Here is a 24502-nt window from a genome sequence, read left to right on the forward strand (position 1 = left end):
GGAGGGGCTCTCCGGCCCCACCACCCCACCCCACCCCCATCATGAGGATCTCAAGGACTTTTAAAAAGCCGAAAATCCCCCTAGCTGGAATCAGAGTTCAACTCCAGACGATCCGAAAATCCTGCGGTTTAAGGCCAGGGCGCGAATCAGCTCTCGTTGCAAGGTTTGAGTGTTTAAATTCATGCTAAACCCGGAGGGATCTCTTTGCTGGGAAATGCAGCCAGGAGAGAAAGGGATGGAGAGTTGAGTAAGGGATGAAATGAAAGCGTGTCCTGGGAGTCGGGTCGTAAAAAGTTGTTACCTGGTAATTTTCAGGCTCGGGAGACTTAAAGTGACTTCCACAAGGAAGGTTTCTTTATGAACCGGGGGCACCAGGGCTGTCGCCGGGGGTGCCCCGTGCTCCCCGGGACCGGACCGGGACCGGGATGCTCGGCCCGGGGCCGGTCGCCTACAGCACCGGCAGTGGAGCACGAACATGGGGAGGAAAGGTTTTTGGGGTTGTTTCTCATGTGATTTGCATCATGTGGCAAAATTCACTGTGTGTCCCCCCCGCCTTCGGCACCCGCCGCCCCGAGGCCCCGCACGATCGTAGCCGCGGGGCTTCAGCATGAAAACCCCAAAGCGAAGTAAATTTAGTAAAGCCCCGTCGGGGCCCCCGGGCTGAAATCAAGTCGAGGAGTGATTGTCAGGATTTGGCCCGGAGTAAAAGGGAGCAAACCCCTCACTCCACCCTCCTTAACGGCGTGTATTTACTTCGGGCCCTTCGGCGGCTTCCCTCGGGCGGTGATAACGCTCTGAGACCCCCCCAGCAATCCCTTCGGGGATACATTTGTCATCCTCAAGTACTTTCACCAAAAAAAAAATCCCTCTCGAGAGGGCCGAGGGTCCTTTCCAAGGGCCGATCACATCCCCTGCCCTCTTCCCAGCTTTCCAGTGGGATTCAACTGCCTTTTCCCTTGTGTTTTTCCGGCAATCCACAGAGGTTTGCTAAAAAAAGAAAAAAAAAAAAAAGAAAGGAAAAAAAGAAAAAAAAACCACCAAGGCAAGTCTCCGCTTCTTTTAGCCGAGACACCCCGAAATTTCAGTCCTGGATTTCCTTTTAAAAGTCCTGCTCCCTTTTATCCTTCCCGTTCTCCCTTCCCAGTTCTCCCGGTGATGGGAGATGGTCACGACAAGGGAGCAAGTGCGGGGAGCGGGGCCAGGGCTGCAGCGGGCCCGGCGGTCGAGGGAGGGGGACGGTCACGGCCGGACCCCCTCGGGCACACGCTGGTTTTGCCCCCGGACTGGCTGGAAGCCCCCACGGGTGACCCTTTGGACCGCAGGATCAATGTGCAAAGCGGGTCTGGACTTTGGTCTCTGGGGGAAGAGGAGGGGGTGAGGCTGAAGGGAAAAGTGTCCCCCCCCCCGAGGGAGAGCAGCGCAGGATCAGACCCTGGAGGAGAAAAGGGTGGGTTTGGTGTGGGGTTTTTTGTTTTTTTTTAATTAAGAACTTTGTGCAAAGAGCCGTTGCGAGGGCAAGCGGGGAACCGGTTGGAATAGACGATGGGAGGCAGAAAAGAGCTGAAATGGGGGAAAACCACCCCAATTTCACAGCTCCCGGCTGCGGCTCGGAGAAGTGCGGGGCGCGGGTCCTACGCGCTGGCCCGGGTCAGTCCCCGCCGGGGGCGGGGGGGGGGGGGCGCGTCGGGGCTGGAATGAGCTGGAAGGGGGCAAATACCCGCCGGGGCTCAGAGCTCTCGGAAACGTGTCCCCTTCTCCTCCTCCCTCGGTAGTTTCGTAGCAGAGGTTCGGTTGGGTTTGTTGTCTTTTCTGGATGAAGTTTTGGTTTATACTCATGGTTTCCAAAATCTGTAATATCCCACTCTTTATTTTTTTTCCTCCCCCCGCCCCCTTGCCCATTGTTAGCTATTTAAATCGGCCTATTTTTCTATTTTTTGAGAAACGTGCCGCCGCTATAGAACCAGATGCAAGTGCAAAGTACTTCCTACTGGCGGGAGCTTTAATAGGATTCCAACAACAGCCCGTCCCCGCAGGCTCCTTTCCAGAAGGGAAGGTATATCACAAGCCAAGAAATTGGATAAATAGATTCTACCGAAGAACCGAATTTCTCTTTTTCTCCATTTTCTCGCTCCGAGTCCTTTTGGAAACGGTGCATCCAACCACGGGAAACCCGCCGGTGCCGTCGGGGTTTCATTTCTTTTCTTCTTTGCAATGACAGCCCTGCAGAGGATTGTCCCACAAACCATCGTTTTTCTTAAAGACAAGAGTCAGAATTAATTCACGCTGATTGTTAAATTGTCCTATGCGGCCGGGCGTTTAATCCTGCGTATAAATCCTTTCCGAAGAGAGAGCGAGCGGGCTGGGCGCCGTCCTCCGCGGAAATCCGGCTTTCCTCGGTGCTGGCCATGCCCCCAAGCCACCCCCAAATTGGGGACGCCACCCCCAAATTGGGGACACCCCCCCCTCTCCAGCCCCAGCTTTGCCAGCCCAGGAGGAGGGTCCCCACCGGCCAAGAACTTGAATTCCTGCGGGAGGGGGTAGGAAAAAGAAGTTGGCTGAGTCGGAGAATGGGGGACATACCCGGGGGGGGGGGGGGACGGGACGCTGTTTGCCTGCTGCCCCCCCTCCTCCCCCGGCACTGCCCGACCAGACCCACGCGTGTGCAGCGCTGCAGCCCGCGGGGCGCGGGTTTTCCGCGGGAGGGAGCGGCCCGATCCCGGCTCCGGTCTGGCCCTGGGAAGAGAGAGAAGGAGCCGAGGGGGAAGGGGTGTCCCTCGGCTTTTGGGGTGCTCCGTGTCACCTCCCGGCTCGTCCCTCCGTGGCTCTCGGCGTTACAGCAAGAAACCCCAGCCGGGAGGTCTTCCCTTCCCTAAAAATGCCCCGACCTTTTTGCATTTAATATTTAACATATAATATTTGTTATATAATATTAAATATATGATATTAAATATATAATATTTTATATTTTCCCCCCTCTGCGCACAGCTGTGTGCCGCCTGCAGGCAAGGTGCCCTGTAAGGAGGCAAAGGCTTGCAAAAGCCGGGCTCAGCGGGGGGAGCCGGGCATCAGGTCTCCGCAGGACGCTTTCTCCTCTCTATTTTTTATATTTGGGGTTGGGCTTCCATGCCTTGGCACAGCCGCGGGCCCCCGCTTCACCTCCGCAAAGGGCTTTCCCAAAATAACGCGCACACCCCCCCCCCCCCCCCTCCAAAAATGGGGAGGTTGGAAATAGAGGTGTGAGCAAACTGCCCAGGAGCCGAGCGGGCGGGGAGGGGCGAGGGGAAAAGCCGGTGGTAGCTGCAGGTTTTATATTAAAAAATACACCCCCCCCCACCCTCTGCAGAGCAGTGAAATTTCCCATTAAAACTGACACCAGGGGATGGTCTCAGCATCCTCGGCCGCCCCGGATTGGTGAGCTCGCCTGCAGACGCGTTTTCTAACAGATAAGTCAATCGGCAGAGACCTCCCCCCCCCCTCTTTACCCCCAAAATATCTTATTTTGCGAAGCCCCAGCCCGCTCCTTCCCCTGGCAGCGGCGGGGGCAGCGCCCCGCTCCCCCAGCCGGCTCCCCTCCCTCCCTGCACCTCACCCTACTGCTAAGTGGGGGGGAAGAGGGCTTCCCCCCCCCCGCGCCCGGCACCTCCTTTGAGGATGGAGATGAAGAGGCAGCAGCCAGGGCTGCAGGTCCCGCCGCCTCCCCTCCACCCCGTCTGGGGTGTCCCCCCCGCCCCGGACAGCCCAGAACAGCCCTGCCCGCCCCCGTCCTCCCCCCTCCGTGGACACAGATGAGGAGTCCTGCTTGGGAAGGGAGGCTGGAAACCCCCTGCCACCCCCACCCCCCCACCCCCGACCCGGCTCGGGGTGGGGGGGGGGCATGGCGGCGAGCGGCTCCCCGCTTTACCCACCGACCCCCCAGATTCTGGGGTGCCTCTCGAGTCCCTCCCCCTCTTCCCGGGAATGGGGCTGGGCACCGGCGGGGGCAGACGCTGCCGAGGGGGATTTTGAGGTGCCCGTTGTGCTGGAGCCTTCTTATGGACCAGGGGGGAGTAAAAGAGAAGATAAAGTCCTTTTTTAATTTTTTTTTTAATTTTTTTTTTTTTTTCCCGTCAGGAAGCTCCATCTTTAGACAGGTCTAAAGATGCTAAAACAGCACGAGAAGTCGAAGGTGGGTAAACCAAATCAATAAAAATTAAACTCCCCTCCCCTGCTTTATAGCAGAAGGCGGCAAACGAGCAGGAATTAGCGAGAAAAGGCTGCAGTTTGCCGTCAAAACAGAGTGATTTTGTCTAGACAGGGGGAGGGAAGGTGAGGGGTTTTTTTCCCCTTTGCTAACACAATGGCCCTTTGGTTAAAAATTAATTTACAGCACCCTCGCTCTCAAGCCAGACTAACGTTCAACTAGGAGTCCCTAGGATTAAAAAAAAAAAAAAAGAAAGAAAAAAAAGAAAAAATAAAGCTTAAATAAAATAAAATCAGCCGGAGCTGCGGAAGGGTTGCTCGGCTGTAACAAGTGGTGGAAAGATGCGAAGGAGAGGGGCTGTCGGTATTTATTCATTTCCCTGGCATTTTTAAGGGGGAGGGGAAGCGTTTGCTTAAAAAAAAAAAAAAAAAAAGAAAAAAAAAAAGAAAAAAAAAAAGACAAGACAGAAAGGCTCGGAAAGGCTCGGACAGGTAAGTGGGTGCTGGATTCGGCCTCGCCGGGAGACTGGAGAGGGAGGCGGTTTTCGTAACGTCTTGGTCTTTTATAATTTTCCCACATGTAGCTTCCCGAGAATACTTTATCCTCCTCATCAGCTGCAGACGTCTGGCTAGGAAACTGCTAGCCGGCTCTCCGGATGGGCGAGCAGGCTTGCTTATATTCCCTTTTCTTTACTTTTTTAAATGATAATTTCATGCTCCGTCTTCTAAAAAAACCAAAACCAACCCTCAAGCTCTCTTTTAAAACAGAGATGGAAGGCAAAAAACCGCGTTGCTCGTATCCCCCTCCTCCACCCGCCTGTTTCTCTGCTGGGAGTTTTGACTATTTTTTTGTTGTTTTTTTTTTTCTTTAAAGTCATTGATCCGACTCTTCATCATAAGCATCGCTTATTTATTTACCTCTTTGCCTAAAACCACTAACCTGCGCCACGGACCCGGGGATTAGAAGCGGCGGCGTCGCAGCTCCAGCTCACCGCAGAGAAATCCCGCTTGGCTCAAAGGCTGGGAAAGCCTTCTGGAATAAATCCACCTCGTTTCAGCCTCTCCCAGCGCATACCTAGTTTAATTATAATAATAATAATAATAATGATAATAATAACAGTAATCCAACCCACGCTTTCTACTTACATGGCTCTACCATTTGCACGATTTTCCTTTCTCCCTCTTTGCCTTTTTTTTTCCCCCTTTCCCCCTCTCTGCTGACTCTCCGAGCCCACCGCTGGGATGGGGAGGAAGGCTGCTTGCTAGACTTGAAACTAAAAGGTCATTTCGACAGGATTGCCAAGTCCACTTGCTGAGGGGACCCAGCCTTCTCCTGTCGCCATGTGTTCCTCTCCGTCCGCGTAAACTTGCGTCCGTCCGCAGCGGTGCAGAGCTAGGAAAGCAGTTGTGCCATAATGAGGTACCTTTAAATTTAATTTCCTGTCCCTCCCCTGCTTTATGGATTTCTAATAACAATGTTGAAAACCAGAGAAGAAACCTATAAAAGTCTCCGGGACAGAGGGCTTATGTAAATAATTGAAGGTAGCCAGGCTTAATTGAATTTCCCAACAAATGGATGGAACAGAAACAAATGGAGTGTTTTGTTTAAGGGACCGCCCGATGCTGGATAGATTTCTGTTGCTCATTTCTACTGATTTTTTTATCAATATTGTTCTTTTTTGTTCTTTTTTTTTTTTTTTTTTCCCAACGGAGAACTTAAAGATTTAAGCGTGATTCAAAATACCCCGAAATACAGCAACGGAAAGAATTCCTAAAAAGAAACAAAAACTCTCCTGAAGAAAAAACATTAAAACGAAGATTTTAGAAATGTTTTACTGGCACGGGAATATACGGGGCAAAATAAATTCTGGCTGGAATTCTTGGACCTGTAACGGTTTTGGCAAGGGGAGAGGTTTAATTCTGGAAAGGTAAAGGCGCTCGACCGATCGATTTCTTGTCTGGCTGTAGGCTTGTCCAAAAGATTCTGCTAACTTATTTTATTTAAGCCGAAATAACGTTTCTGACTCTTTTGTACCTGTAAAAATCACCTTTTTAAGGCTTAATCCCCCAACCCCTCCGCCCAAAGCCTCTATCGCTAATTAAAGGAAGCTTCCTTGGACTAACTCGGAAACTTTGCCTCCATGCCTGGAGACTAATTAATTTTTTTTTCCAAGCGAAGCAGTTCTTCCTTATCCCCCGATTTTGGGGGGTCCCAGACTTCGCGGCCGGGCTGAGAACACCAAAGGCACCTCCGGCGTCCCCGGACACCCCAAATTAAATTCGGCTACGGGAGTGGGGGGTGGTGAGGGGAAGGTTCTTACGTCCTTGCTCGCTGCCGAGATGTCTTTTGGTTTTGCTTCTCCGCACCTTCCAGGGTTCCATTTCGCCCTGCAAAGGAACAGGGGGTTATTACAAGGCGGGTGTGCGGGAGTTCCCGCCGCCTTCTCCTTACTATTAATTAGAGTTTTCCTTTTAATTGGAGTTTTCCTACTACTTGGAGCACCGAAGGGAACGTGGTGGGTTGGGGATTTTTTTTGGTTTGTTGTTTTTGTTTTTGGTTTTTTTTGGCCTGGATTCTGTTTTTAACCTCGGGGCTTTGCAGAGTTTGCTTTCCCTTAATTCCTCGGGAGGCGGGTGCGGAGGGGAAGGGACGCTGCGGGGACACGCGTGGGTTATTCCTTGGATTTTCCTGCCCGGCACTAATGGCTCTATGTAATTGCGGGTTCGGTCCATAAAAGCAGGGGCTCCGGCTCTCCCTGAACGCGGGAGGAGCGAGATTTCGAGGGAAGGGATGGAAAACCCGAAGGTGGAAAAGCAAATCCCCCAGCCCAGCCCCGACGGGGAGCGCAGGAGGCCAGGCCGAGGGGCTCCCACGGTCTCCCGTTTCATCCCACTCCTGGGGTTTTCTCCCTTATCCCAGTGGAAAAAACTATTTTTTTCCCCTCAGCAACAAGCAGCGGGGGCGATGCTGCCCCCGGGCTTTTGTCCGCAGAGCCCGGCGAGGGGAACCACAGCCGGAGCTGCCCCTGGCCGGGCTTGGCCGTGGTTTTGGCGGCCCACGGGACCGTCTTGCCCCCCCCCCCCCCCCCGCCCGGGGCTCCTCCTGCCCCTCGACACCCCGGGGAGGGGGGGGAAGGACTCCTCCTTTGTGCCTGCCCGTGGCTGTCGGGACCCCCCCCCAGTCACTCCCACGCGGGGCCGTGGCAGCCCCTGGCACCCCTCCACCCACCCGCAATTACTGCCTCGTTGCGTGGATCATAAAGGCTACACGGGGCTGCAGAGAAGTGGATTTGGGGGTTTTATCGGGTTTATCTTGGGTTTTGATTTTAATGCGTCTTTACTTAAGGCAGACGGTTTAATTCAATTTTTAGCCCAAAGTTCTTTTCTCTCCGCTTTTCCTTCCTTTCGCTTTAAAAAAAAAAAAAAAAAAAAAAAAAAAGAGGAAAAAGAAAATCAGTGAAAATGTTTGCCTTCTCCTTGGCAGAGAAACAAAAGCTGCCCTTCCAGCTGGCAGCTTGCTCTGCGGAGCGCGGCCGGGCCCAGGGCGCTGCGGGTCCCGGCCGAGCCCGGCTGGCGAGCGCCGCCCCGAGGCCACCGGCCCCGCCGCCGCCGGGAGCGGGAGGACGCCCCGAGGCCGCCGGCCCGCTCCTCCCGGGGACGGGTGGTTAAATACACCCCCGGCCAGCCGAAGGGCGGTATTTATTATTTATTCCTCTTTTTATTCTTCTTCTTATTATTATTATTACCGGAGCTGTAATGATTCAAGCATTCGCGTAAAAAATATCTGTGTGTGTATATATATATTTTTGCAATGGGTGGTTAAGAAATATCACGGCGCGGTTTTGTGTGTCCTTTGCCTTGATGGATAGCTGGAAGAAAGAGAGAAAGAGCCCACGCCGAGCGGTTTCCCCCTCACATCCAGGCCCGGCCATGTGGAGGGGGAGGGAAGGAGGAGGGTTTAAGGCCAACTTTTTAATCTTTTTTTTTTTTTTTTTCCTATAAATGCGACAAGCACCTCCCGTTAGTAACATATTCTGCTTGGGAATATCCGCATGACTCCTAGGGAGCGGTCACCAAATACTCCCAAAGGCTAACGCTGATGAATGGGAACTGCGAAAACCAGCTGCTATAACCATATTTTAATAAAAATGCCGCTTTGTGAAGATCTAAGTAAGTCACAAAGAAACCCATAATGAGATCTTGAGATTCAGTGCCATTTCCCTTGGATGATCTGTAATAGATTCTTCTATTATGGAAGTGTGTGTGTGTAATGGATATGTACACATATATACATTTACTGATATATGCCCACGCAAACACTTGAAATCCCTCCCGTCCCCGCCTATTAATTATTTTAGCACTTATTCCCCTGACAAGTAGAAGTTATCTTATAGCTAAGACATCCATTTACTGTCTAAGAGCTCTAACTTGTCTTTGACGTCTGAATTTAAAATGTCTTTTAAAACTTTAGCAACAGCCAGAAAGGGAAAAAAAAAAAAAAATTCCCATTACCTTAAAATGTTATTCCAACCCAAGAATTAAACCCAATACATCACCTACTTAGGTTTGAGGTTCTTTTTCTTTTTTCTCTCCCCCCCCCCCCCTTTCCTATTATTTATTTTAAACCTCGTGAAATTAAATGGCACACGCAGTTTTGTTTTTCACGCTTATCTTGAGTGCTTTTCCCTATTTATGTTTTCAATCTGCAATTTAGGGGCGGGGTAGGGGGGATGCTTCATTTCCAAGTTGCAGCAGTGAAAGCTCTGTTAAAATATATTCCTCCTGCCTGTTTTGCCTGAAAGAAAGAGCTTTTAGTAAGACGAGTTCAAGTGTGACCACGACTTTTGTCTTACAAATTGCATTGGCATAAAAAAAAAAAAAAAAGTAAGGCAGTGGGTTTGCAGATTTTTTTTTAATCCTCTTTGTAGGAAATAGAAAATATTCGACAAATTTTAAGATTGCTATAGGTGGTGTACGTGTAAGTGTAGCAGATTATACGTATGCGTGTCTGCAAACACATATAGCGTGTATGTACTAGAGGTATGTAATGTTATAGGTCCTTCACGTGTAAACGTAATTGGAGTTTTATAGTAAACTTTCTTTCCCTCCACAGGTTTGTTTTAAACTTGAACCTGACTATATTTGTGTACCTAAAAGGAAAGAAATGATGAATTGTGAAATAACACCAAAAAATCTCTATTAATTTCAGATTACAGCCTGTAGCAAAGATGCGGAATGAGACGATGTTTTCCTCCCCCCGTGCATTTACCGAGCTCTAATCTCGCTCAAAATAAAAACAACAACCCCCCAAGGCTGTCGACCCCCCCCAAAAAAAAGACTCTCCCCCCTTTCCTATTCTCTTTCAAATTGGTGTTTGGGTTTTTTTCGGGGGGTGGCTGCTCTTTGTGGGTTTGTTTGTTTGTTTGCGGATTCCGCCCCGTCTCCCCGCCCGACCTGCTGTAAACCGTTTGAAGTTCAACAACATGGCTAAGTTTTATTGTATTTCCGGTACAATAGATTTATATACCGTCCCATCTAGGCTTTTCCAGGCTTTTCAAATGAAATGAAGCTAAGTTATAGGCCAGGTTCTGCCTCCTCCGCGCATCTCTTGAACTCGGAGGATTTGTTTCTTCAATGAACTTTTAAACTCCCCTAAACTTGCCCTTTCGGGACGGGGCTATCTCTGCCTATTGTCTTTCTTTCCAGCCTTTATTATTTCTTTTGCTCACCCCTTTTCGTTGTTTAATCCACTTGAGGATAAACCCCCAGCTTACAAGGTAAGACATTGACTTTATATAATATATATGTAAATATATACATATAAAGGTGTTTTGTGCCTTCACACGGTGGGCTGGGGATGTATGATCCTTTCTTCTTTCCCTTCTTCTTTATTTTTATTTGTTTCTCTTTTTTTTTTTTTTACTAAATGGGAATTTAGGTGGGGTTTGGGGTGGGCTTTTTTTTGGCAAACTTCCCCCGCGGAAGTTGCTCGGAGCTCAGCAAAGCCCCCGGGGCCTGGCCGCCTCCCGGCCCCGCTCCTCGGCTTTAATTTTCCCTTTTATCACCACCCAGTCATTATTTTATAACACGCTTTTCCAGCGCGGGGTGCGCGTTGGAGGGAGGAAAGGACACCATAAGTTTCTCTGTGTTGCTATTTACACCTATAAAATAGTCACAATGACGCTTTTTTCTCTTGCTTTAATTGATTTATATGTTCTTGGCTTTTTTTGCTTGCTTGCTTGCTTGCTTTTTTTTTTTTTTTTTCCTTTTTCTTTAAATGAATCACGTTATACTTGCTTTCAGAGGGAGGAGAATATGAATTAATTGCTTTTTTCCCGGAACTCGCTGATTTGACTTTATTCTCTGCGGAAAGTTATCCAAACCCTGGCAGATTTAGATACCCCCCAAAAAATCTGGTAATAGTGTTTTAATATGGAGTCTTGATAAAACAGCTTCATATCGGAAGCGATCCTTTAAATTAGCTTTCCAGAGGAGGTGGGGGAAGAACTTTAGGAATTTTTGCTCTTTTTTATAGCTGCGATAATCGCTTGTTTCTCAAAGTCAATAGCATTTTACTGTTTCCTCTGGTCTATTTGTAAACTATTTGTAAAGTCCTGCAGGAGGGATCCGCTCCAGACACTGTACATAGGAAATCATTTGAATAGTTATTTCGTGCAATCCGAGGGGTTTTATTTCGTCTCTGAAAAGATCCTTTTGTTGCTTTTGTTTCCTAGCAACTGTTTTCTATTATAAAAGTTCAGATTGCAGATGATGTCAAACAAAATGGCCGCCCAGGCGCCTTTCTTGGGAATTTTAGCCTTTGACCCAAGGCTGAACTAGAACTGCTCTGTGAATTAGGTAGTTTCATGTTGTTGGGCTTTTAATTTTAAACACAAGAACATCAAACTACCTGATTTACTCCAGTTATCCTCCTCGCTCTTGTTTGCTGAGGGGCAGTTGCCCCGGGAAGGATGGGGTGACATCCCTGTATCATCCCCCCCCCCCTCCCCCCCCGCCCCTACACACACGCATATTCCCTGCATCCCCCCTCTCCATCCATCCATCCATCCATCCATCCACCCATCCATCCATCCATCCATCCACCCATCCATCCATCCATCCATCCATCCCCTGGACCGGAGCGGCACCGGGCGCGGAGCCGCCGGGTCCCTGTCCCCCCCCTCGTCCCCCCCCCCGCCCCACAGCCGGGCCCCCGCACCCGGCACCGCCGGTGCAGGGGTGACGCTTTCTTTGTTTAAATCCCCGTTTCAGGGACCTTTTGCGAGACGACGCAGTCACGCCCCGAATCATCAAGAGCTTATTAAAGGTCTAATTAGGCTGAGGCGCCTCTCAGAGGCTGACACCCCCCCCCCCCCCCAGCGCCAGGCAGCCCCGCGGCAGCAAACCCCTCCGCGTGCCCAATAAAGTTTGTGTCTCGCGGAAAAATATATGCATTTAAATACACCCACGGCTATAAAAAAATAGAAACGCTCCTTATTTTAGTAGCTGGGTTCCACACCTCGGTGTAAAAGGGTAAAATGCGGGGGTTTAGGGAACACAGGAAAACTCCGTCCAACTCATGAGTTTCATTGCCCCCGTTGATTAAAAAAAAAAAAAAAAAAAAGTTTATTAAAGGCCCTGTGGCGCATCTCGGCGGCGCTTCACGTTTGTCGTTTCGGTGGCAATATTTATAGGGCCCGGGATGGCGAGAGGGGCTCTGAGCCTTTCCCTACAGGGAGAAAGATGCCGCACTTAGCCATAAGTGCTGGATATTTAATTCAGTGTATTTAGTCACCGAGGAGCTCCCGCATCTCGTGAGAAACATGCCCACGTCTTCAGAGACTGAGAAATGCCAAGCCGCGGTCTCTACGCATGTAACCGCGCGTAGATGCGCGGCTTGGTGCTCATTGCTCGGGCATTGCTCTCTAAGTTCATCAAACATAACATCTTCAGGCAAACCGGGGCGAGGACCACGGCTGCGAAGTTCATGAAACAAAAGGGTTTTAGGTAGCGTCAGAAATGCCCACAATATTTCACCACATCCTTCCTCCGTTGTCTCAGCGCTGCACGTGGGAATACGCTGATTTAAAATACATATACATATATATATATACACCAAACCCCATAAAAATCCCCGTGAGAAAGGGGGAGCGCGGAGAGCTCTGCACGGCAGAGTGTGTGCTTGGATGAAGTCCACCCAGTCCACTCTCTGCAAACTGGAAGACCCGTGGAGCCGTGGGTGTGTGTGAGCAATCAGCTCGTGGGAGCGAATTTTCCCTGCGCTGGTGTTTCAAATACGCATAAAAACCGAGTTTCACATGGTCCTGGCCACGGCTAAAGAAGCCTGGGACTGGATCTCCCTTCGAGGTTTAGAAGAATTAAACTTTGATACCATATCCAGGGTCTAAACCACCATCTGCTGCTACTTTTTTGTGGCGAGGGGATTACTTGGATTTCTTTATTTATTTTTTTATTATATTTTTTTTTTTCTTCTCTCCACTCGGAGCGGTAAAAGGAAACGAAAACAAACAAACAAAAAACTTGTCTGGGTTTTAAAGGGCTGCGTGCTTTATTCCCGAAACTGGTGATTCTTGTAGGCGAGGTGCCTATCTCGCCTATAAAACAAACAGCCGCTCAAGGGGAGGAGAGGGAAAGTCAAACAGCGTAAAATAACTCAAAAGAGTTTTCTGCCCGACTCACGAGCCCTGTGACTCCTTCCTTAGAAACAACGTGCTACTTGTGCTCTAACTCAAAGCCCTTAAACGGAAAAGGACAATCTGGGAAAGTTAATCATAAACTATTCGGTAATAATGTCCCCACAGGCAACCACTAACCTGCCTTGTAAATGTCTGGGCTTCTGATTTTGATCTCCCTCCTACCCACGTAAATACAGGAAACAAGGGCCGGGGAGGAGAATGAGGGACACAGAGCTGGGAAAGATCAGAATCAGGCCCGGGGGGGGGTCTGTATTGCTGCCTGAAAACGGGAATTGGGACTCATTTCCCAAGGGCTTGGGGAAAGCAGGAGCGGAGGGTGCGGTGGGCAGGGGGTCCCTCCTGTCCCGCAGGCACGGCCGCCTCTGCAGCCCTTTATTTCTCTTCTTTTCCAAATTAGAAAGATAAGAGAGCCCTTACCTGGAGAAGGAGCTGTGTGGGGATGGCTAAAACGACAACAACCAAAAAAAAAAAAATACCCTCCGGGTAGCAATCGCCTGGTTTGCGACAGGCTGCACGTTTCTGCCCTTACGGGCAACCAGCAACGGCGGTTAATGCCACAAATGTCCCCCGAGTTGCCCCCCTGCCAGGGTCCAGCCTGTCTGCTGTTACCCCGACCCCGGGATGAGTTTTAATTACGGGCAAAAGTGTGGCGAAAAGAGGTTATCTGAAAGAAACTCCCCGTTCTTGGGTGGTTTTTTTTCTGGTTTTTGGGTTGTTTTTTTTTTTTTTGCTGTTTTTTTTTTTTTAAATTTTATTTTTATTTTTACCGGGGCTCATGCTCCGGGTTTTATGGAAACACTTCTCTCGCAAACTTAATTCTGGTACCTGCGCTTGTGTTTTCCCTCCCTCTTCCCCCGCCTTGAGTGGGAGCGACAGATTTCTCACCATCACGGGCTGTTACTTCCCTTCCTCCCAGACTAATGCGATTTGGACGACTCTGTTTTTTGGGTTTTTTTTTTTTTGGAGGGGGGGGGGGAGCTCCAGTTATGTCGTGGTGGTGACCCCAAAGCAGAGCCAAGGGGAACCCTCAGCGCTCGCACCAGCAACTCCCGGGGTGTAAAATACGCGGCAGGCGGAGGAAGGCAGGCGCCCAGCTATTTCATGGGAGCTGAATATTATTTCAAGGAGGGAGGCGAGGGGAGGTGGAGGGGGGGGGGATTAGTCTAGTAGCCAGAATGCGGGTTCCTGAACAACAATCAAACTTTATTTTAACTTTCTCTCCTTCCAGCTTCGCTTTTCGAATGCACATAAGCTTTTACTTTACAGGGGATCGAAATGCTTTATTAACTGCTGAGATTACAAACCTCATTTGGAACTGGGGGTTTTTAGCCAGAGTATACTTTCGGTCCTTGGAAAATTGCCCACATGTGTAACTTGTTTTTGCTTCTCTTCAGACAAGGAATTCCCCCCCCACCCCCCTCCTCCCTCCTTCCCTCCCTCCCTCCTCACCACTTACGGATTTTTAACAGACGGCAGCATTCAAACTGAGAGCTAGCACAGGAAATGGCAAAGGTAGATCCTTCGGTTTTTAGGCTACAGAAACTTATTTAACTTTTTTTTTTTTTTTTTAAGGGTTTTACTCTTCAGGAGGGATTTTTTGTTGCCCTTTCGTGCGTTTGGAGGGGTCCGTGACTGAAGTTTCTTTCATAACCTCTTAGACCTGCCTAAATGTATCATTCATAAATTATGTTTGCTTTATGCTGAGTTTTTATTCCTGTTTCCTGTCTCTCTCTCTCAAAAAAAAAAAAAAAAAGTTATTCACTTGTTGTTGTTGTGATTATCACTATTATTGTTATTATTATTATAATTTCGGAATGTTTCGTATCGCCCTGAAATAAACTCTCAGCCCTTTGAAGGTTGGGTTATCTCAGAATCTGGTCTCCAGACTCTCCATAGCCATGAAGTTCACTCTCAGCTTTTATCCTCTCTTAGTTTATCCTTATCGGCTTCCAAACCTAAACTGAAGAAGCGAATATTCCTCAAGTGATGCACGTTACACCCCGACGCCGCGTCGGCCTCCTGGTGTAAAGATCCTGGTGAAATCCCCCCCCTCTCCCCCCCGCCTCCAAGTCCTGCCCCGTCCCTACATCGGGACGGGGGCAGAGCTCCGCACCCCCAGGTCTCCTCCACCTTCCCCATAGCCCTGATAAAGAGGCAAAATCATCTGGAAGAAGGTGCCAGTTCTAATAAATGATAACAACCGTCTTTTAAAAGTGGTTAAATATGTTTCCGGTAAGAAATGGCTCATCCGCTCTTTTTTCTTTCTTACGCCAAAACTTATAAATCAGTAAAAGGTGGCAATTGCACAGTCTTAAAATCTACATATTTCGAAAACACTTTATATTTGGTTGTTTTCAGCTTAGAAATGCCAACCCAAAGAGCTGTTTGTTAAGGACGGGGTTTGGCAGTTGTGTGTTTCAGAGCGCTATTTGGAAATGATTCCTCCTCTCCACAAACAATAAAGAGTATTTATAAACAGTATCTGAGTTCAGAAGCCTCTGGCTTTCTATTGCAAGCTGACAATACTCCGAATTTTTCCTCACAGCCAAAAACACTTGGGGCTGATTCTGAAAGCAGGAAAAAGTTTCCACTTCGGACTTTTGTTGTTTTTTTTTTTTTTTTTTTTTTTTTAATAACTATTTCCAGTTCCACTTCCCTTTACCAACTCACAACAATCACATATCTAAAATTAATCTAGTTTGCGAACCGAGCAAAGCTCGCACATCCTGCCTCCTCTCTCCCAAAGATTCCTCCTTTTGGACTTTTAGACTCCGCTCCGAGGTCACTTTCTCCTTGACGTTTCCTTCTCCAAGATTTTTTTTTTTTTTTTTTTTTTCTGCAAACAGAAGAGCTTTTCATGTCATTTCTGATGGGCTCTATTTGGGGCTCTAAAACATAAACGTCCGTGTGGTGTCCCCCGAAGCGGGCAGCACCGCACGACCTGCTCTCTCCAAGCGGGCGGACCTGGGATGAAGCTGTAGTTTGCCTTGAGCCCCTCTCAGAAAAGGCTACAAAGAGATGAGCTATGGGGATATGTATAAAAAATAAACTACTGAACAAACGGAAACCTCCAGAGGAGCAAAAGCAAATGGATTTTGCAGATCTTCTTGTGAGGTTTCCATTCACTAGGGATCTGAAAACCTTTGGTTTCTGCCTCACAGCCACACTCCTAAGAGTCTTCTTGGCTTAAATTTATATACTACAGAAAATTATATACTCACATGCTGACATAGTTCATCATTATTTATAGGAGGCGCACCAGGATTTTTTTTTTCCAAGAATATATTTATTACAGGTAAGACATGGCCAATCTATCTAGCAAACAGAGAACAGGTGTTTTGCTTCAATTAACGTTCAATAATTTCATCTACACTTATTCACCATCCTGCTACCAACACGGCTGTTTATCCATCAGTTGTATAAACACATTTCCATGCGCCAAGCGAGTTTAATCTCCACAACACACTTAAATCAGCCCTTTCCTTTCCCAAGCTCTCATAACATTTGCAGAGTCTCTCCGAATCTCTGGTGAAACAGTCTGATTTTTAAAAAATCATTTCTGAAAGGCAATAAAGCCGAGAAATATGACAATGTGAGCAACCAGCTCGTATTTCACGTCTGATGCCACAGGGTCTTTTTATTTCAAAACCTTCCCAGGAAGTTAAAACAAGGGTGGGGAGTGGGGGGTGGGGGGAAAGGGAGATAGAAATGTGAAAAGTTGGAAAAAGTAGGAATTTCCCCCCGCCCCCCCGCCCTCGTTTCACACAACCCCCTGTTCGCGTGAGATGCGCTGGGGAGAGCAGCGATCCTGCCCCACGCTGCTCACGGGTAGGGGATCCCTCTGCCTTCACCGGTTTAAAGGGGTGAAGTGGAGTTACTTTGGATTAAACATCCCACACACACACACACCTTGGAAAGGAGAGGAGAGTTTGCAGGTCAGTGGGGAGTACTCACCTGGTGACATTTACCCACGGCTGGCTTGGCAAGGTCTTAGCCCAGAGGCTGGAGAGGGCTCCCCAACCACTCCTCAAACCTCACCTTGGCTGGAGCCCGCAGACTGACTCTGCTTTTCCAGCCCAGGGAGGATTTTGAGCTGGTTGGGGGGCTCTTGCTACCCTGACGGATAGAAAAATGAAAAATAAATCTGACCTCCGGCATTAAGCTCCGGCTCTCCTTGCCCATCATCCCGACCTTCTCGATTTTTTTTTTTTTTTTTTTTTTAAATGAAAATGGACAGCTTCCTAATAGCGCCTCATTTAGAGGAGCTCTGGTCCTGGACATGGGGAAACGTATCCCTCCATCAGGCTCCAGGGCAGATGCTCATGGAAAAGCACCGCTTATAGGAATAAGGGGAAAATCTCGGGCTTTGGGTAGAGGTTTTTAAGCGCCTTCATAATCTTCCAGCATCAGTAAAACACCTCTGATAGCAATTTCCCACATCCGTTTTGTGTAGGCACGGACATACGGACACACACGCACGCACACTCTCACACGGACAGGGAGAAATGCGAAATATATTTTTCCTTCATTTCAGGCGGCTATTAGCACCCCTCAATGTTATTATTAGCCTGTTAATATAGACTTCCATCCCTATACACTTCAGGAAGGGTTCGCGATGATTTATCATTCCAAGAAATCTCTTTGCCCTTCACTTCAAATATCCTTCGGTGTTGGGGTGAGAGGGAGAAGGGCGGCGGGGTAATAGATTAAAGGAGGCAAATTGATCCAGACTGTTACAGCTGAAGTCCAGAGAAGCACTTTTTGCCGTCATCATAGAGCGCACCTTTCCCTTAACCAACATTTACGACGCCGTCGGAGCGTCTCGCAATAAATGGATTTATCATCATAACTGGGTAAAACTGACCCCCCGTTACCCCCCATCATTTGGGCTGGGAGCCGCACCGGGCTCCCACCCCGTGTCAATCATCGGCTTCGGCGCAAGGAAAAAAATATTTAAAACCCCCCGAAATCGTCGGGTTTTCCGAAAACACGCGGAATATGCAAGCGGCGGGTGTGTGTGTGTGTGTGTGTATGTCTGACACGCACACACACCGTGGGCACATACATGTGAGGTGGGGGGGGGGGCACACGGTGACTGAAAACGCGAGGGATTCCTTTTTTTTTTTTTTTTTTTTTTTTTTTCCTTTGCCCCCTTTCTTTTCCACAGGCAATAAATTCAAGGCTATAAAAATCAAAGAAAGCTAATGTAAGTTTTATTAAACTATTTAACCATCACAAGTTTAAGGCATTCTGTAACAAAGCCGGATCAGTGGCGCACTGTATTTTACTGGCCTTGTAAAGTTCAATGAAGGCTTCTGATTTCGGCGATGTGGGGGACTATTTGAGGCCAAGCAAAGCAACCCCGAGATTACACCGCGACACACGCGAACATACGTCCATATGCAGAGATATTTTAAAGAGAGAGAGAGATATATAGAGAGATATATATATATAAACGTGAAGCGTAAGGCAAGGCTTTGGATGGATACTGGGGTGGCGGCTCGGCAGCTTGCTGGTCAAAGTGGCAATGCCACGTCCACGCCGGTGACATTTTAAATTTCATATATACCCGCATTATTTTGACCATGTTAACAGTCCATTTTCCCATCCCAGCTGGTTAATTATTCTCAACACCCTCCCCACCCCTCTTGCTACCTAGATCCATCTTTTTCTTTACAAAAAACCCAGATATGGGTGCATTTCCCTGTATATGCCTGTAATGCAGGCGCGCACATGTATGTATATGAAATCACGGCGCGGGGGCGGGGGGGGGGGGAAGGGGGGGGAGTGGTGGTTTGAACTTATTCTCTTATTTTTTTTTGCTATCGTACTCTGGAGCCCGAGTGGCAAAGAATAGCTTTTATCTCTATTCCCCCATGGTGGTTATTAAAGGCAAAGCCAGCACATCAGCACCTTTCTTTTAAAAAAATAATGAAAAATATCCGCCCCCCTTCCCCCCCCTCCCCCCTTTCCGGACCCACACCTCCCCCACCCCCCCTAATATTTTAGGAGCATATCTAGGAAGGGATATTAGCCCCAGCTCTGTCCGTTTGGTGGCTTTTCGAAACTCCTGACGTTTTGCAACATTGCATAAACATAAAACAATCCATCCTTGATATGGAATGCAAGGGCGGATGACAGCGCAGCGCAGCCCCCTCGGCTTCGATTGATTTACGCCGAGACTGACGCTTTATCAGGCACACGAAAAAAGTTTGACCAATCATTTTGCTGGGAGCTCACAACACAGCAGCCCAACTGTACTTTGTTGGCTGGGAAGTTGGAGAAGGGGGTAGAGTACAAATCTAGATCTGTCCTATATATTTTTTTCCCTTCATTGAACCGTGCTTTGTATGATGTCTGAGAATGTCCATTTCTGGGACTCTTAGCAATTATTATGTCGACTCTATTATAAGTCATGAAAGTGAAGACTCGCCTTCAGCTAAATTTTCATCTGGGCAATATACAAGTTCCAGGCAAGCTGGGCACAATGAGCATCTAGAATTCCCCTCCTGTAGTTTTCAGCCAAAACCTCCAGTTTTCAGCGCCTCCTGGACTCCTTTGAATCCACATTCTTCTGGTACCCTTCCTGCCGTCTACCATCCATATATTCAACATCAAAGCGTCCCATCTGATAGCAGGTATCTCCGGAGCTGGCTGGATCCAGTACCCAGAGCAGAGAACCTCCCCGGGCAGGGATCTGTTAAGGCAGAGCCGCTGCTGGGCCGTCCCGGGGATGTCCATAAACAGGGAACACAGGAGTACAATTTAGAAACTTCTGCTGCAAGGGAAGGGATCGTTTCCAATCAAAGGCCCAGCTTCGAGGACAATAAAGTTTGTGAAGGAAGCGAAGACAAAGACAGAACAGATCAAAGTAAGTTATAAAAGTGAGGAAGTAAACAGTATAAAAGCTGGAGGAGGTGCAATAAAAGGGGACAATGCTGCGTAAAGTTTAAAATCAGGGCTTAAAGGAAAGTCTCAGCTTGCTGATGCCAACCTACGGGGAGAGGTGGGGAGGGGAGGGGGGTGGCATTGTCTCTGCCGGTAAATAAAAATAAAAATAAAAATGAGCGTCTTCTCCGAGCTTAAACGGAGTCCAGAGCGGACAAAAGCTGGAGCGAGTCATCCTCTTTGCTACAGAGCGCTGGCTCCGGCAGCAGAGACCACTTTAGTAAGCGGGAGTAAATCTGCGCGGGTGCGGGCGGTGGGGAAGGGAAGGGAAGGGAAGGGAAGGGACGGGGGGAGCCCGTGAATGTCGGGGAGAAAGGTGGGGAAAGGGGAGCGGAGGGCGGCGGTGTGGGGGGAGAAGAAGGCGAAGAAGGGGGGAAAAGGGAGAAATTGCGGAGGAAAAGTTCACGTGGGGGGAAGTAAACAGCAGCGGGGGCTTTTCCGTGCCCGCCGCCCCGGTGCAGCGGGCAGACGCGGGGACGGGCTCGCTCCCCTCCTCACCCGCTCTCGGGCTCTTGGTGGTGGCGTCTTTTGTTTTATTCCTCGGGTTTGTTTGTTTGTTTATTGTGTTTTTGGTTTATTTTTTAATTGTTTGCTTCTTAAACGCAACGTTTCAGGGTATGAATATCTCAAAGGCACGCTCCTTCCTAGTTAAAAAAAAAAAAAAAAAAAAAAAAAAAAAGAAGGAGGGGGTGCTTCCAGCTTAATTAGCTTTTATTTGTAATCTAGCCAGATTGGGGAAACAGTTAAACTTCAGCATGTGCTCTTTTTTTTTCGCGAGCTGGATTGTCTTTTTTCCCCTGAAATATCGAAAAAAAAAATCATTCCCCTTGAAAATATTTAATAATACTATCAATAATGCTATTAATAAGACTATTATTATTAATAATTATAATTATTATAATAATGTTAATAATAATAATAATAATGATGATGCAATGGCGGTTGAGTAAGAAAGAACCAGTATTTTCCCCCGGTGCCGACCCGGCTGGTTCCTGGTTTCCATCTGAGAAATAAACCGGAGCCCCAGCCCGAGCAAAGGGGAACTTGCCTTCACCCCCACGGTAAATATTTTGCAGTGAAAGTCCAAGTTTTCCAAACTGGCAGAGGAGCAGCCCCCGCCGAGGATCTAACTCCTCGGAGCCTGTGCACTGACACAGTCATTCTTTTTCCCCTTGAATTAACTTCTATTCCCCACCCCCCCCCCCCGGTGGAACAGCACCAGAGATTGCCATTGCAACCATAGGATTAAAAATACAGTATATTCTCGCCCCTCATGGTTTCCTCTCCTCCTTGTGCAGGATGTTATGGTGAGATACTTTTTTCTTTTTTCTTTTTTTTTTTTTTTCTTCTTTTTCCTACCATTTAACTTGCACACAGACACACACACACTCACACACACACACAAAAAGAAAGTCCTATTCTATTGTACTGGGCAGAGATCCAGAACAAACTGCAACCGTGAGGTGAATGATTTGAGAGAATTAAATACCCAGGTTCTGTGCTCAATGTCCCTGAAATTGAATATATAAAAATCTTGTCCAAGAAAATGTTATTAAGTTATAAGTAAGTGCAGGGACCCGCGCTAAGAGGATGCTGTGTGGTTTCTATGGCATGTGGTTACGACGCATATTTTGTTTTAAATAATAGTTTAATTTGGGCTGATGTTGAGAGCTTGCCAGGGCTGGAAGAAGGAGCTGTTTTGCAGAAAGTACTCCCACCAATTTCCCTGACTCTTTCCATTTTTGAAAGTATTTCGCAATAATGAACCTCCGCCCTGTGCATGGCACAGGGATCTGTTAATGTATTTGCTGGATTTTAAAGGAAAGATGTGCCAGAACCTCTTCCCATTCACTTTCCTGCTTAGGGATTTGTGTATAGTGAATAGATAAAGCAGCATTCGCGTTTAAATTATCTTATATTTTAACGGTTCAAGATATGACCAAAAAATAAACCCAAACCGAATAAAAATCTGTTATGAAGCAGAGCCCTCCGTTGCCATTAAAGGATGGGTAGCAGGATTAACAGTATCAATTATTAACAGCTTTCTTCCTCTTTAATATTTAATTCTGCATATTAGATCAAGTCAATTACATTAAGGAAATAGCCGTGCAAATTTGTAAGAGGCAGTACTTACAGTGGAAGATTAACCGGATTATTTTTTAAAAATATTCAATATATTTCATTTTGCGTAGAGGAAACGTTCTGATGGCGCGCGCGTGTGTGTATGTATATATTTATAATGGTCCATTTAATTGGTGTAAAGGTTTATGGCTTCAGTCATAATTTCAGAGGAGGCAAAGGAAATAAAATAGAAATACGTGGTCTGTCCATAACCCTTCATTTTACTCTTTCCCGCCTCCCAGTTACCCAACGGTCAGCTAATATTTGCATGTGATTAGCAAATGCCCTATTATTTACCCTAAACCCACTTCACCTTTGGGTGCGACCTTCACCGCTACCGTGTCTGTGGGGGTGAGTTTTGCCCCCCAAATGTCCTTTTCTCCCCCTTCCTTGAACAGTCTAATTCCCGAAATGTCCTTTTTGAAAAAAAAAAAAAAAAAAAAAAAAAAAGAAACACAAAAAAACCCCCAAAACCAAATTCCCACGTAACTTCTCCCACACGCGAGGGTGACGGGCAGCCTGTTATTTATTTTTTTGGCTGCGTTTGCAGCCCTGCAAATGTCCACGTCTCTGGGTGACACTCTCCAGATCTCCGGCAGCAGAGCCCGGCCAGCCCCTCAGAGGATGTTTATTGTATCGCGACCGTTTCTTTGCCACATAGGGAAAAAAAAAAAAAAAATTAAAAAAAAAAAATAATTCAGCGGGATTTATTAAAAATTTCTCCAGCCCCCCTCTCCCTGCTCTTTTCCTGCGTGACGTGGCTACAGGAGGGAATCTGTCGACACGTGGGAAAACACGTTCTGAAAAATATATAATATATACACTTTTTTTTTTTTTTTTTTTTGCGTCGGTTTCTTTGTATACGCGGCGCGTAACGCGCGCAGATGGGCGTTATGCAAATCTATAAGTGCGTGTGGGTGTTCACCTGGCACAGATGGACCTGGGGAAAAGTGGGGGGAGCTCTGCCAGGGGCACACGTGCCCCCAAACATGCTTGTGTGCAGGGAAACGTGTGTGCACGGACACGCATGTGCGTGGGAACACGTGTGTGCGCGCACACGGGGGCGTGTGCGCGCACACACGCGGGTGTGCGGGGGTACGTGTGTGCACAGACAGGCGTGCAGAGGGATGTGTGTGCGCACACGCGTGCGTGCCCCCATCCCCGGGTGTAGAGACAACACAGACCGGCCTGGACGAGGGTCCCAGCCCCCCCCCCCCCCACACTCGGGAGGGACGGGGGTGCCTGTGCATTTGGGGATCGCCCCCCCGCTCCCCCCATCTGCGCATCCTGACCATCCCGTCTGATTTTTCCTACGGCCTCTGCTACTAACGTCGATGGCGGTGGTTGGGGGGAGTTAAGGGGGGGGGTGTGTGGTATTTTTCAGCCGGGCGTGCGTCCGCGTCCGCGTAATCTTAATATTTGATGGCGCTGATTAAAACCTTCTGAGAAACACTCAAGCTGCACCCTATTGATCTTGCTGCTTTTCTTTCAGCCAACCCAGCTGCCAGCTGGCTTCACGCCCGCTCCTCCCGGAAAAAACGATGCCCTTACACCAAATACCAGACCCTGGAACTAGAGAAGGAGTTTTTATTCAATATGTACCTGACGAGGGACCGTAGACACGAAGTGGCCAGACTCCTCAACCTGAGTGAGAGACAAGTCAAAATCTGGTTTCAGAACCGAAGGATGAAAATGAAGAAAATGAACAAGGAACAGGGCAAAGAATGAAAACAAAACAAAACAAAACACACCAGAAAAGCAGCATCCCCCTCCCCACCCTTTCTCCCCCTGCCTCCGCGGCCGCGCACCCCCGCCGTAGTGCTGCCAAACCCCCCAAACCCGAGGGAAAAACCTCCCCGTGTCCCATCTCCACCTTTGCATGCGAGATGTTGCTTATTATTCTCCTTTTATTTTCTTTTATTTTTTAAAAAAAATCTTCTTAGTATTGCCACATAAGGAGGCAACTTAGCCAAAACTGCAGCTCCTTTTTGGGGACACGTGCTGGGTTTTGTTTCTCTTCTCTTGTTTTCTTTCTCTATTCCCCCCCCCCTCCCCTTTCCTCTTTTCTTCTCCCTACAGTGTACCATAGACACAGGCTCCTGTCTGAGCAGCAGCTCTCTCTGCTCGTGTTTTCTCCATGGAAAGCAAGACGGGAAACACAACTGGCTACAAAAAAAAAACCCAAAAACCAAACCCCAACAAAAACCCAACCCTGGCCCAAGCCCCCCACCAAACCTCGCTGTCTTTCTTTATCCACGTAAGGACAATGATCCTCTATAACATTCACAACACCCCTGCGCACACACTCACACTCACACTCACACGTTGAGGTGGCCAAGGAACCAGACGATTTAATTAAACTACTGCAGGACAGACACATTCGTAAGACTTGGCGTTTAATTGCACCCAACAAATCATTTTCAATTCGCCAACTTTATACCGGGGTAGTCGGTTAATGACAGCCCAACTCCCAACCGCGCTGGGTTTCTTTTCTTTTCTTATTTTTCTTTCTTTATTTTTTTTTTTTTAAAAGTTTG

The 24502-nt window shown here is 48.0% G+C and overlaps 1 protein-coding gene across 1 annotated transcript; it reads left to right on the forward strand.

Moving 5' to 3' along the window:
• Positions 1–19259: 19259 nt before the first annotated feature.
• Positions 19260–23693, forward strand: HOXB9 (homeobox B9). Its single transcript, XM_074162860.1, has 2 exons — positions 19260–19767; positions 23458–23693. Exons 1-2 carry the CDS (start codon positions 19260–19262, stop codon positions 23691–23693), a joined length of 744 nt encoding a protein of 247 aa, XP_074018961.1.
• The last annotated feature ends 809 nt before the right edge of the window (positions 23694–24502 follow it).

Source organism: Numenius arquata, chromosome 23 (genome assembly GCF_964106895.1).
Source record: "Numenius arquata chromosome 23, bNumArq3.hap1.1, whole genome shotgun sequence".
Lineage (NCBI taxonomy): Eukaryota > Metazoa > Chordata > Aves > Charadriiformes > Scolopacidae > Numenius > Numenius arquata.